Raw genomic sequence first — 14260 nt, 5'->3', positions numbered from 1 at the left:
AAAATCTGATTAAAAAACAACAACCAGTAACTGGGTATTTTTATGCAACTGGTACAGTGGTCAGGAAAATTGACTAGAACAGCAAAAGGGTTCTGTAATATGTTCTAGTTGTTAATGTCCCATTAAATAGAAACTCAAGCGTCACGTGTTAGGTTGTTGAAATGATTAGTTCAGCCCACGACATTGTTGCGATTTCATAATGGCTGAACGCTTTTAAAGCATTCGTTTTGAAACACAAACTGACTTGGCCAGTATTCACAAATATAGTGACAGATTTCAGTTATGCAAAAATGAATGCCTTGTGTATAGGATGGAATGGTTTTACTTCCATATTCGACTACCTTAACTGGTGTTACAGAGTATTGGTTGAAAACCACGACGAATCTAATGTCACCATCATAAATATATATGCAAATCGTTACACAAAAATTATAGTTAACCATGTCTACACATATTTTCAAACTGAGAAAAACCATGGTTTGACTGTAGAAAAAACGAGAAGAAATGATGATATTGATTGGATATCTATACTTTTTAACACAACCAGTTTGACAGATGTTGAACAATGGTTCAAAATATTTTCAGTAATACTGTTGTCACCTTATGGTGCAGGACACACGAGAAATGCCATTAGTGCAATGAGAGCCAAGTGCAATGATAAATACCAATTGCCAAATGAACTGAACAACGAAGGTGAGGTACACTCAGAGGAAATAAATAAATTTCTATGCGAATCCAACACGAGCAATTCCATGATGTTCTGTAGATTTCGGTCAATCAAAGAACAGGTTAAATCTGAAGTCTTAAATTGCGCTAAAAATATTGAAAATATAAGCATTAATGAATATTATGATGAATCATATTTACACGAGTTTATAGTTAAGTTCGTTCCTTTCTTAACACTGTGGACACCTATTAAGAATTATAAAGTCAGCAATAGCTTTGAAATCCGCCAGAGTAATGCTACCGTTGAATCTTGGTTTAAAACAGTCAAACAAGATATACTAGAAGGCGACCGTAGGCTTAAATGCGGTCGGTTTTTAAAACTTATGAGACAGCGTGTGACGAATGTACACAAAAAAATTAAGTACAATATTAGTAAAGGAAAGTGCACTCGTGCGCTTGATTTTGACACCAAGTCTAAACAGAGTACTACTAAAGAAAATGGAAAAAGAAAAATTTCAGAATTGTCTAGCCTTAACCATTTAGATGAAACAGAGAGTTGGGGAAAAAAGAAAAACAACACAAACATTTCCAACTCATCAAGTACCGTCCTTTCACAGCACTGTCGTTAAAAATCCCAATGTCTTCTAACCAAAGAGGTCGATGGTATTGAAAGCGTTGTGGTCATAGAATGTGACAATGAGACTAGGTTCACTGTTGATGAGCCTATCAACGATGTCACCCAAGGCTAGTACACCCAGCGCCTCAGTAGCATTATCCGAAACTGCCCCACAGCGGCAGGTGTGCCCCGGGGCATTAGTAGGATACCCGGACGACTGGTTCCCGTCCGGGTGATCTCGATCTGAGAAAGGGCCACGGGTCGAACGCCACAAGTCTCCGCAGACCGGCCACTCGACGCTAAGAAGCAGCAAAAACACAAGAACGGTGCAACCAGAAGGAAAACTGATCAAACCCAACATCGGCGGTCCACGACCAGAGAAGGCTAACATCGCCACTATCCGACACCAACTACAGCCGACGACAGACTCCGGGAGACATCGCGAAGCAGCTGAACAACGGCAACTCTCCGCTCCCGAAAACTCACCGTAACTGCCGACAGTGGGTCGAGGGCCACTGCGCAGGAGTAGAACACCCGCAGACGACCATCCATCGTCAGGGTGGCCGAGGAAGTAGGGCTGCAAACGCAGACACCCACGTGACGCAGCGACACGAGAGGATCCCGGATGATGACTGAACGAAGACGGACGCAGAAGAAAAACTGACAACCAACAACGGCGGTAAGCACCCTCCACAACACCAGAAGGAGAAGGATGCGAGGAACGAGACTCGAGGCCGGCGGGCTAACAAGCCGGGCCGAGATTCGAAAAATGCAAACAGCGGGCTATAAGCCATCAATGTTTTTTTTATATATTAATAATATTTTTATTTGTATAACTTTAGGTGTATGCGCGTCGAGGAAGTAATGCGAAAGCAGTCCCCGCGGTGCCGTCGGTTCAGAAAAAAAAAGGTTAGGTTAGGTTAGGTTACCTAATGGCCAAGGATGGTACAACCAGAGGAACGTCTTGGAGCATATAACAGCCACAACACTAGAGCCAGAAAACATGATCGAAACCATGCTGAAGTCAAAAAAAAACTGGGAAGCCATGAATGACTTCATCCTCAAAGTTATTAGCAGCAAAGAAGAAGAGGAACGCCGAAGACAAGCAGCCCCTCAAAATTAGTTAAGTTAAGTTAAAATTAGTTAAGTTTACTATTGTACGCCTGAGCGCACCCCAGGGTGGTTAGAGGCCCCAAACCTTTGTAAACCTATATTATGTATAAATTGTATTTGTTCTCGTACAGTAAACGATGGTGACTAAGGGGTGAAATGACAGAAAGGTCCGTCCCACCCTTAGCTGCCGATACCTTTTTTTTTTTTTACATTTTGAAATTGGGGTCTGGGGGTGGCACTGACGTTAGTCATTTCACCCCTCAGGTCCCATCGTTTATTAGTAATAAACATACAACATTTTGTGGTCTGCACAGAGACAATACCCCTATGTTAAACCACACAAGTTAATTTACAATTAATGAGGGGCTCTATCCCCTCAAGTTTTGACTTCGGCATACACCAAAAAGTAATATATATATAATTTATGTTTTGGCGTCTTCTTCTGAGTTCTCGAGTCGACCATCGTCCGCCGCTCTCGACTTCTCGTACTGTTTTGCCTTTTCACTTCAGGTCCCTGGTGCCGTCTCTACGGTTCAGCTGCGACAATTTCTTGTCTCCTTCTTTCTTCCTCGGTCTTTTTTTGTAACACTTCGCGTTCAAATCCGTTGATGGTATCCCACGTCTGTTTGTCCTTCAACATGTGGTCCATCATGTTCTCGGGTTGAAATCTTCCTCCAATTTCTGTCTCCACGCGGAATCTTCGAGTCTCCCTGGCGTCGCATTCGAAGATCGTATGAAATGCGTCGTCGTCGTGGTGACCGCAGTACCAGCACTCTGGGGTTCCCAGCTTTCCTATTTTATGCAAGTTGTGGCTGAAGCATCCATGGTTAGTCAGCGCTTGGGTCAGCCAATAGTCTGTGTACCCGTGCCTCCTATTTCTCCAACGCGAGATGTCCCTGATTATCTTATGCGTCCATCTGCCTTTCGCCTCGTCGCTGTCCCAACGGCCCTGCCATGTCCTGTTCAGCATGCTTTCTGCTTCTTCTCTCACCTCGCCGGTTTCTGGTCTCAGTCGATTGTCGTATATCGCTTTTCGTATTAAAGCCTGGAGGTCGATGGGGGGAATTCCCGTTATTACTAGGACTGCATCTGTGGATGAAGTGCGGTAAGCTGACGCGACCCTCAGCGCGATGCGTCTCTGGACCTTGGCCAGTTCTGACAGTCCTTTTTTGCTCATTTTATTGGCCCACACTGGAGCACCATAAAGGAGCATTGAGTGCACCACGTTTGACATGAGCATTCGTTTGGCTTGCTTAACAGCACTGACGTTGGGCAAAATTCTAGACAAGTTCTGAACGGCTCTGCTAGCTTTTTCGCACGTTGTTGCTGCCGATACCTATGTAAAAAAAAAAGGTTAGGTTAGGTTAGACCTCCTCCCTAAAATTAGTTAAGCCAAAATTAGTTAAGTTTACTATTGTACGCCTGAGCGCACCCCAGGGTGGTTAGAAGCCCCAAACCTATTATGTGTAAATTGTATTCGTTTTTTTTTTCATACAATAAACGATGGTGACTAAGGGGTGAAATGATCGAAAGGTCCGTCCCACCCTTAGCTGCCGATACATATGTAAAAAAAAAAGACCTCCTCCCCACCGACGGGACCACCTTGGTAACTAGAATAAGGTGACTAGATAAGGGCTCATTGTCATATTGCTGATTTAATAAAGTTTTGAAAGGGGTATTAGTTGTACAAGAAGATAATGTTTTGTTAATAATTTGAAGTTTACTATGATCTGGAAATCGTTTCATTATATTTTCTGTTTTTAAACATATAATAATAACATCATCAGAAGGGTGATATAATTTTTCTCCACGATCTTTAAGAGCTATTAGAGAGTTTAAATAACATTGTTTAGATCCTACCAGTGCAGTAGCACACATTTCAGACCTTATTTGTATAAGTAATTTTTTTACAACAAACCCAGAAATCTAAATAACACAGTCATTAACAAATTGATTGAAATTTAAGTGGTTATTTGTGCTCTATGGTTACTACCCAACACTGCTTGTATATATTATGTTAAGTTCATAAGTCATTAACTAGTAATAATAGTAACTCCCTATACACTTCCAGTAAGAACTTTCAACCGCCGTCAGAGGTCTGAACTTTGAGATAGGGGGACTGAGTCCTTTTGCGGCCCCCCACTTTAACCCCTCTTTTTACCAGCTCTCAAATTTGGCAATATTGAGCATAAAAAGCAACATAGCTCAAACCATTGATGACGTGAAAAGTACATTTGCACTAATGAAAAATTATTGTGAGTTCTTTACTACTATTTTCATGTAGGTATTATAGAATATAAATTTAAAAAATGTATAACCTGACTTATGCATTAGATTAGAATTTAGAACCACCTATAATCTCTTGTGAAAATGAAATCAGTCGTTGGAAACTAAAATAAAATAAATATACTGTAAATATACGGATAAAAATATCTGAAGTTCCTCAAATTATTCAAATATTTCAGGAATATTTGTTAATTGAATATAAATTTGAATGCAACAAATAAAAAGAAAAATTAATGAATAACGCCTAAAGGCTAATTCTTATAAAAATAAATTGTAAATTGTATTTTTTATGAAAACATTACAATTACATTTTTTTTTTTTTGCTTTTGTTGTTGCTGGTGCTGTTTTTGTTGTTCTTGCTGTTGCTGTTGTTGTTGTTGTTGCTCTTGCTGCAGCCGCAGAAGCTTGGGCCCTCAGGCTTTCAGCCAAAGTTACTGCTGCTGCTACTGCAGCTTCAGCTTTTTGGACTGCATTGGCAGCCCTGGCAGCCTCTGTGGCTGCTACTTCCGCCGCCGTTTTGTGGCATGAGGCAGCCACAATTCTCGCCACCTATGAAATCAAAAATATCTTCTCTGAGGACTCACATGGATTTCTTACTAAATATTATCTTTCTGAAATGTAATTTAATAATAAATGTACTTACGCTGGCGTCTGTGGGAGGGCCCTTCTTCCAAAACCTCCGCCGTACCTTCGCCGCTGTCGCCGCCACGACCACGTCCACCATGACGTCCACCCACCCCTGCCACCGTTTCAGCCGCCATTGTAGTTATTCCACCCACCACCACCACGGCCGCCGCCTCCGTCGGCACCAAGATACACGTACATCGACATCTATAATATAGGTACATTAAATTATTATATTTATAAAGTTCAAATGACCTTTTAAGACCATTTGGCCACTCTCATTCACCATTTATAAATGAATGGTACAGAATTGTTCTTAATATTATGTTTTATAAAATTAATAAATTAGGGTTGCACTACAATAATAAATATTAATGACTGTAATCTGTACATTGTGCTAAAATAAAAGGACACAATTATGAAAATATGTTTAAAATAAATCAAACATAAATAAAGATCCATAAATACGTGTCCATGATCCGTTTATATTATAGAATAAATAAATATAACCACTGAACCACGGTCATTTATAGTTTATCCAACAATATAGGTACTGCTTTAGCGCGAGTGTCCAGACCAAAAGTCGTAAAATAAGATTTATGATTAATTAAGGAAAGGGAGAATTATATGTTACATTAGATCAATAAAATGGTGTTGTTGCCCGAGTCATTTTTTAAATTAATATAATATTTTAATTGTTATTATTATTACTATTGTTCATATTATTATACATTAATTCAATATGTGATTTAAAAATTGATGGTCAAATCATTACTTATACTGATGACACATGTCTCTTGTTTTTCGGTAAATCGTGGGAAGATATTTTTGTTTAAAAGCAGCTAAAGAATTTAAAAAAGTGATTAATTACCTAAACCATTGATTAAATACAAATAGATAGCCCATTTCAATGTAGATTTTGGAAACAGTCATTTTAGTGTTATTATGATTTCATAGATCGCGGCTACAGTTTTGTTGCATAATAATAATAAACATTTCATGTAATAAATTTTATAATATAGCATAGACATCAACTATCGGCAATCGATGAACGCAGACAACCGAACTATTTTTACACATGATAATATAAAAATAAACTTGTCTCCCATATAATAGAAGGAAAATACGATGGCACGTCCCGGTGTCGATTTATTCATGCAATAATAAATTATGTTATGCTCTCTATCTATATTTTAATAACAAAATTATTTAATACTGGTGCCGCCGTGCTGGTGTGGTTTTCATGGTTATTGATTGTTTTACGTATTGTAATTTTTTGAAAACACTAATAAATTAAACTATGTATTACATATTCAAACTGTTATTTCTATTTTTTTTTTCAAAATCCAAAAAATGCATACAATTTCAGTTATTCATTTTTTATAAAATTCCAAGACAAAATTTTATTAATCACATATTTTAAGAGTAACACTTTTTTACCATAGCACATTTTAGATTCTGACTTCTGAGTGGAGCTATTTTACAATTATATATGTTTTTTTCTGTCTTTCTTAATTGAGGTGTCGTAAAATGCTTCAATTTTTAACTTTAAGGTAGTTTCTGGTAATAATTTTTGTAAAATCGGATATTTACGAATAAAATAACGATTTACATTATATCCCTAGCTGACAGACCGTCTTCGCTCAGAATAGTTTTGCGTATACCTAAACAATAAAATTATAATTCTTTTTATAGCCTTAACAATGATGGATTTAAACAATTCTGTTATGAACAAAACTAAAAATAAACATTTAGAACATAGATACCTATACGTATATAGTATTAGATATTGTTTTGAAAAAAAAAAATTAACCGATTGCGTGAAGCTATACTAGTACCTACGTTTAAAACTTATATTTATTTCGAATGTAAAAATATTTTGAATACCTGCCTGTTTTTTGTTTAACATTTACTGAACATTATATATTATATTATTTAAATTCTTTAAAATGCAAAGAGGAAATAAGTGTGTTTTTTTTAATTGTGGTTAAAGCAAGAGAACCAATAGTTCATTGCATTTTTTTAAATTTCCCACAGACCCAGAACGTGCGAGATTGTGGTTGAATAATTCAGGTAAGTGATTTATTATATTTAATTGATTGATATATATTATTTTAAAATTCCAATTGAATTCACAATAATGCTGTACATTAGGTGCCGTATGGAACACTATATTATATAATTATATAATTATATAATATTATAGAAGTGTTAAATTTGAATGCAATGATAAGTATTATTTCGATTAGTTATGTTGTACAGGCACGAAAAAAAAACACATCATTGTAAAATCAACACATTCATCTTTCCGTTCAGAATCTAAAACATTAATTGTAGATTATTTAATGAAATAAGTGATTATCGGTATTTTAGGAAATCCGTTGATTTTTATGCTGAGGATCGAGTCCTTTGGTCTTTCAAGACGTTCTGAAAGATCTGCGGATTTATACGACGGACTACAGTTATCAGTTGTTATGTTATCACTCATCTATGAATTTGTGTTAATAAAATGTTATTTTATAATCATAAATTTTAAATAGGTATAGAATTGATATAACATAATATTAAAATATATAATGAATAAACATAATAATAATATGCCTCAGAGAAAAAAAAAGTTGATAGCCGCTGCAGGATTGATGGTTGGGTACCATTATATTATCTCAAAAAGAAAAATGAGGCGTAAGTGGGTCAAAAACTGGCTTGCTAGAAGGGATTTGTTTGGTCACATGCCATTATTAAAATAGTTAAATGAAAATGAACCAAATGATTTGAAAAACTATTTGAGGATGTCAAAACCAGATTTTGATCGACTCTTGGGTAAGTGTCTTACAAATTACAATTATTCACCATATTATTTTTTATATTAGAACATTTTGATGTAAATAATGCTGGTATATAATGTGTATAATATGCCATTATATAACATTTAAATTTGGTGTTCATAAATTGTATTTTATTCAGTATTATGCATTTATTTACTACTTAGATTTACTAAGACCACGCATAACCAAACAGGATACAGTAATGCGCCAGGCAATACCTGCAGAAGAACGTCTTATAGCTACTTTACGGTTTCTAGCTACTGGCAGGTCATATGAGGACTTAAAGTTTAGTACAGGAATTGCTGCACAAACTCTTGGTTCTATTATACCTGAGACATGTAAAGCTATCTATGAAATCTTGCAAGACACATATATGAAGGTAAAAATAATGCTTTATTTACTTTATAAAATTTAGTTACAATTTAGCAATGTATCATTAACAATTTAAGAACTGAACATTAAAATACATTTTCACCATACAGTCTCTTCCTCTAAACTTATATGTAACAATTTGATAATTAAAATAATAATAAAAAAATATTAAAATAAATAGGTACTTTATAGTTTCCCTCAGACTTTTGTGTAACAACTTATCTGAATTAAAATATAATATTATAATAATAGGTAATAAAGAACTTTAGAAATTATAAAATAATTAAATACGTCATTGATCATCAGTGGAATTAGTTGATGTATTCCAATTATACAGAAAACTTTGAACACTTGTTGATGGTGATTCACTATACTCTGTAGATGAGTTATCGTTTGGATATGACATTGTACTTATTGGAGTGGAATAATATTCGCTTGCAGATACCGCAGTATAATTGTTATTGGGCAATTGAGATGTTTGTTGATTTTTGGAAACATCAACAATGTCATAACACTCATGTAGTTGCCCCAGAAGCCCTTTGGCACAGACTTTTTGAAACAACAGTTCAGCATATATTTGTTGTTCAGGCTTCATTTTTTTCAGTTTAGCTGCGAAATTAATCCCCATTGCTTTATATTCATCAGGCTTGTTGTCGTTAGAGTTTTCAAAAGCTTCAGAACACTTTTTCATAAAATTAGAAACGCTATCATCCATCTTCTGTTTTTTAGTTTTTTTAGACTGAATAGGTGATGACGGTATTTGAAAAACCTGAAATACAAATTTTAATATTAGTAAAATAATAATAATTTTTTTAGCAACTGTAAATAATAGTTAACACAGTAAGAAAGAAAAATATATTAATTTTATATTTTTATAGGTGCCTCAAACATCTAAAGATTGGAAGGAAGTAGCAAACGGATTTAAGAATTGATGGCAAATGATCAACTGTGGAGGTTGTATTGATGGCAAACATATTCGCATTTGTCAACCTGCACGTTCTGGTGCACTATATTATAATTATAAAAACTTTTATAGTATTGTTCTAATGGCTATTGTAAATCATAATTATGAGTTCATTTATGTCGATGTTGGAAAACAAGGTAGGATATCTGATGGTGGCGTTATACAAGCAACAACATTTTACAGAAGACTACAGAATGAAACTCTTAATTTGCCAAAACCTATGGATTTTGAAGAAGATCTTAATTTTGTATTCATTGGAGATGAAGCATTTGCTCTAGAAGAACATGTTTTAAAAACATTTCCACAAAAATCCTTAAACTATGAAAGAAGGATTTACAATTACCGACTATCGAGGGCTAGGAATGTAGTGGAAAATGCTTTTGGTCTAATAGCAAGTAGATTTCGCATTTTGCAGACATCTATTAATGTCAATCCGAATGACACAAACTATATTGTTTTAGCAATTTGCACACTTCATAATTTTCTTATAAAGCACAATTCTTCTTATGTAAAACCAACATCTGAAAACAGTGAGACACAAGACACAGAAGTTATTGATGTAAGTGGACAATTGTTTCCATTACAAAACAGTATTAATGCAAGAAATAGTTCAGCAGCAGCCAATATAAACCGAGATAAGTATTTAGAGTATTTCAATGGAGTTGTAATATATAAATAATATGCTTTATAATTCATAATTTGTAATTTATATTATAATAAACGTATGGGGTGAAAAGGCTAGGTGAAAACATATTCTGGTGTAAAAATAAAAAAAGATAAACGCAATTAAAATACTACGCATTAAAACTGTTATTCGGTATTTTAAAACGAACAAATCATCATATAATCGAAAAAACAACAGGAAGCCATTAAAATTCCCAGACAGACGCCCATTAAAAAATATATCCATATCTGGGCATAAATGAAATTAATCGCTGATAAGATATCAAACAACAACAACACGTTATGACTCACTCAAAAGCCTATTAAATCATATTAATTACCGTTTCTGGTAAACACCTTCGGTTCCCGCATAAACGATCGTGCAACAACATGTTATTGCGTAATCAACATTCCACATGCTCACTCAAAGGCCCGCCAAATCATATCGAGTAAAAATTCAATTTAATGTTAATCTTTGTACAGACAAGAATACACTACACAATCCCAAGCAAAGTAGTACATCACACTACAGCGCGTTATGACCCACTCAAAGGCCTATCAAATCATATCAATTACCGTTCACGGTGAACGCCTTCAGTCTCCGTATGGACAGAATTAATCAATAACAATATATCGAGCAACAACACGTAGTAACGTCACCAACATTGCACGTGCTCACTCAAAGGCCCCTTGAATAATACCAAATACGTGTTCAATCCAATAGTAGTTACTGCACAGGCAGAAACACACAACAGAATACAGAGCAACAATACAATATCATGTCAAAGGCCAAGTGGCTAAGCATTGTATAATGAACATATGTACCCCAATAAGGTATATAACATATAACTTCATCAAAAGGCAACTCACAAGAATCTATGCACATGCACGGAAGACATAATGACAGTCATTTCAATTCTACATCAATAAAGGCACGCACTCCACATACACACAATATTACAACGCCCGTTCATAATATTATTGCTAAAAAAATGTCACGTAAGTTAAGGAAAATGACAACACCATAGGGGCACATGTCGTAGCTAGACACACCTTTGCAAATAAAGTATCAAATGCAAAGATCAACGAAAGTATCCGACAGCAAAGGCATCTGAACGCCGGATTCACGTGGCAAACGCAACCAGTCTATGGCAACACGACGACTATTGAGTGGGGATAAAACAATCGCTTCTCTATATAAGCGCTACGCACAAACAATAGCCGCGCAGTGCATCATCACAATCAACAAGGCACACCACGTCCACGCAGCTCGTCTCAAGAAAACGTGAATTTCGTTTTGATTTAATTTCTTTCTTTTTTTGATGAAATCAATTAAATTATTGCGTTTATTCTAACACCAGGTATGAACTCATATTAGTTTATTCTCCCCATTATTTCGCCATTAAAAGAAACTTGTTTAAATTTATTGCACTGCCTTAGAGATTTTTAATTAAAATCGTCCTACAATTCTTCCCATATCAAAAGGTAGGGACTCAAATAAAATATTCCTAATAAATCGATCCATTTAGTCACTATTATAGGTACCCGACCAATACTAGGCGCCGCTTGACAATCCATTGTTCATAACGGACCTTGGGTTGTCAAAGTATATTTGCAGTTTTTACGTTTTTGACTATAGGAGTCTGGAACAGGTGGAACTACGCCACAACCGATTCCTTGTCTCTTAAGAAAACCGAACTTCAATTATATAGGCGAAAGCTAACAATAATAAAAACATACTAGGCGCCGCTTGATAATTCATTGTTCATAACGGACCTTGGGTTATCAAAATATATTTGCAGTTTTCACGTTTTTGACTATAGGAGTCTGGAACAGGTGGAACTACGCCACAACCGATTCCTTGTCTCTTAAGAAAACCGAACCTCAAATATATAGGCAGAATCGAGGCCCGAACTCATAACACTGCGTCGTCCATAGTAGTCGAATAAATCACTATAAAGGTGTCTTAACACCAACATAAGCACAGAGTGCAAATAATAAAAGAAAATAATCATAGTGACTAATTCTATTACTTAATTCCGATCCATTCACTGAATTAAAGTTTTCTAAGCGTTATTGAAGTAAGAAAAATAAACTTTGCTTTATTCCACCACAAAGGCTAAGAATAAACGCACTGTATTTAGAGAAAAGAACATATTATCATAAAAGTCGTAGAGTAATAGTAACGCGCATCGACCCACACCTGCCGGAGACGTTACCACCACCACAACAAAGATCCACAATCAATACAAGAAAAGTGGATTTAATATTTCAAATTATAACATCGGTAAATAAACTAAAAGGTAATCTAATAATCATATCAAGTAGTAGTATAATTATTATCTGAATTGAAATTTATGGGCTATTGAGCCGGGTACGCCCCTATTCTGTCGCCATTTAGCCCGTGTTACCCCGGCACTTTTCACTTTGTTAATTTTTATTCTACTACAGAGTTGGAAAAGTAGCTTGGCAGGATGACATGGTTAAAAAGGGAAAATCATAATTATTTTAAATAACTTAGGATATGTTTACTAATTACTAATATTGTACCTAATTATTATCATTATTACTAATTATTAATATTGTACCTAATTATTATCATTATTACTAATTATTAATATTGTACCTAATTATTATCATTATTACTAATTATTAATATTGTACCTAATTATTATCATTATTACTAATTATTACTTATTATTATTATTAATTATTATTTAGATTAAGAATATACTATATAACACTGTCATTGAGAGTATCATGTTATCTACTTAAACTATTATAAACACTTGCATATTATTAAATTTAATAGTCACTATCTAACAATTAAACCTAGTTTTCATTTTTAATTTGTTGAAAAAACTTACATGATTTTGACCATCATTTGTATTGGATATGTCACTGTCAAAATCTTGTTCAGAACATTGTGAATTATGTCAGTCAAATCTAAATTGTTACAGTCATTTTCTTCATCTATTTCATGACTATAATCGCTAGTACCTCCTAGATTATCAATTGATGGTAGTGGGTCCATATCATTAGCAAAAGATAAAAGATCATAATACCTTCAAGAATAAATTAGTACACAAATATTTAATATAGTACACATACATATTACATCAAATTGAGAACCTATGTAAAAAATTAACACTTACCACAATGTTGGAGTATACAGGTCATCTGTACCTTTTCCACTTCTCCTAGATGCTTCTACTTTTGCTCTTTCCTTTCTAACCATTCTTCTGATGTTTTGAATTTTAGATTTAACTTCTCTTACTGTGGCACTAACCAATCCTTTAGATTTGAGAAATTCCATAAGTTCATTATAAGCTAATGACTTTAAATTTTTGTTCTTATACTCAACAGAGCTTATTTTCCATAAACATGGTTTGGAATGGTACAACTCAATGAAATCTGTTGTTATAGATTTACTCCACTCCATGATTTGTGCAAAATGTATATAAATATTACTAAAAAAATTAACGAGGTACACTTAGAGGTAAACACTAAGATTTTTAAAATGATTAAAATATATCAAAATACAAATCATTAACGAACCATTGATAAGGAAACAGATGATATTGTATGATAATAATAAAATTATTACTATCAATATTCAATAAAACAAAAATTTCTTATCAAGGTCCGTGGTCCGTCGGACCTGGTCTTTTAGTCTGTGGCAAAGCGAGAGACCTGAACCGTTGGACTAAATCCGTTGGATTTTTAATCTGCCGGATTGAATCCTTAGAACACCACACACGATAAGACTTTTTAGAGGATTTAATCCGTCAGAGACCAAATCCGTTATAAAATCCTCTCGTATATGGCTACCTATTATAACGTGCGTAAATCGCCGTTTTCTTTTGAAGTGTTAAATAGTTTTTATTTGTCAGCACGAATTGCCAAGTATAATAATATTGTTTTATGTCGGCGCAAATCGCCACTTAAATTATATATTATAATTTTTAGTCGGTGCACTGTGCGCTCATCTCTTATTATTATTGTTTTAATAGCCTGGTGCGGCGTGCACTGATCGTCGCGGGCGTAGTTATTATATTATTTTGATCGGCGCTAATCGCCACATTTATTATTGTTCCGGCGAAGTGTATAATATTTGTCGTGTAGTATTAT

General features: G+C 34.7%; 2 protein-coding genes across 2 annotated transcripts; one reads left to right on the top strand and one right to left on the bottom strand.

Annotated features, from left to right (window-relative positions):
- Positions 1 to 9548: 9548 nt before the first annotated feature.
- Positions 9549 to 10145, top strand: LOC111040896. The gene has a single exon (XM_022324960.1). The coding sequence runs from the start codon at positions 9549 to 9551 to the stop codon at positions 10143 to 10145; it is 597 nt and encodes a 198-aa protein (XP_022180652.1).
- A 2847-nt stretch (positions 10146 to 12992) lies between these two features.
- LOC111040895 lies at positions 12993 to 13571 on the bottom strand. The gene is made up of 2 exons (XM_022324959.1): positions 13285 to 13571; positions 12993 to 13194 (listed from the first exon to the last, which is right to left on the bottom strand). The coding sequence occupies exons 1-2, from the start codon at positions 13569 to 13571 to the stop codon at positions 12993 to 12995; spliced, it is 489 nt and encodes a 162-aa protein (XP_022180651.1).
- Positions 13572 to 14260: the final 689 nt, after the last annotated feature.

The sequence above is a fragment of the Myzus persicae genome, unplaced genomic scaffold (assembly GCF_001856785.1).
Source record: "Myzus persicae strain clone G006 unplaced genomic scaffold, MPER_G0061.0, whole genome shotgun sequence".
In the NCBI taxonomy this organism is placed as follows: domain Eukaryota; kingdom Metazoa; phylum Arthropoda; class Insecta; order Hemiptera; family Aphididae; genus Myzus; species Myzus persicae.
The sequence above is the reverse complement of the archived record's forward strand: the minus strand, read 5'-3'. Positions and strand labels throughout refer to the sequence as shown.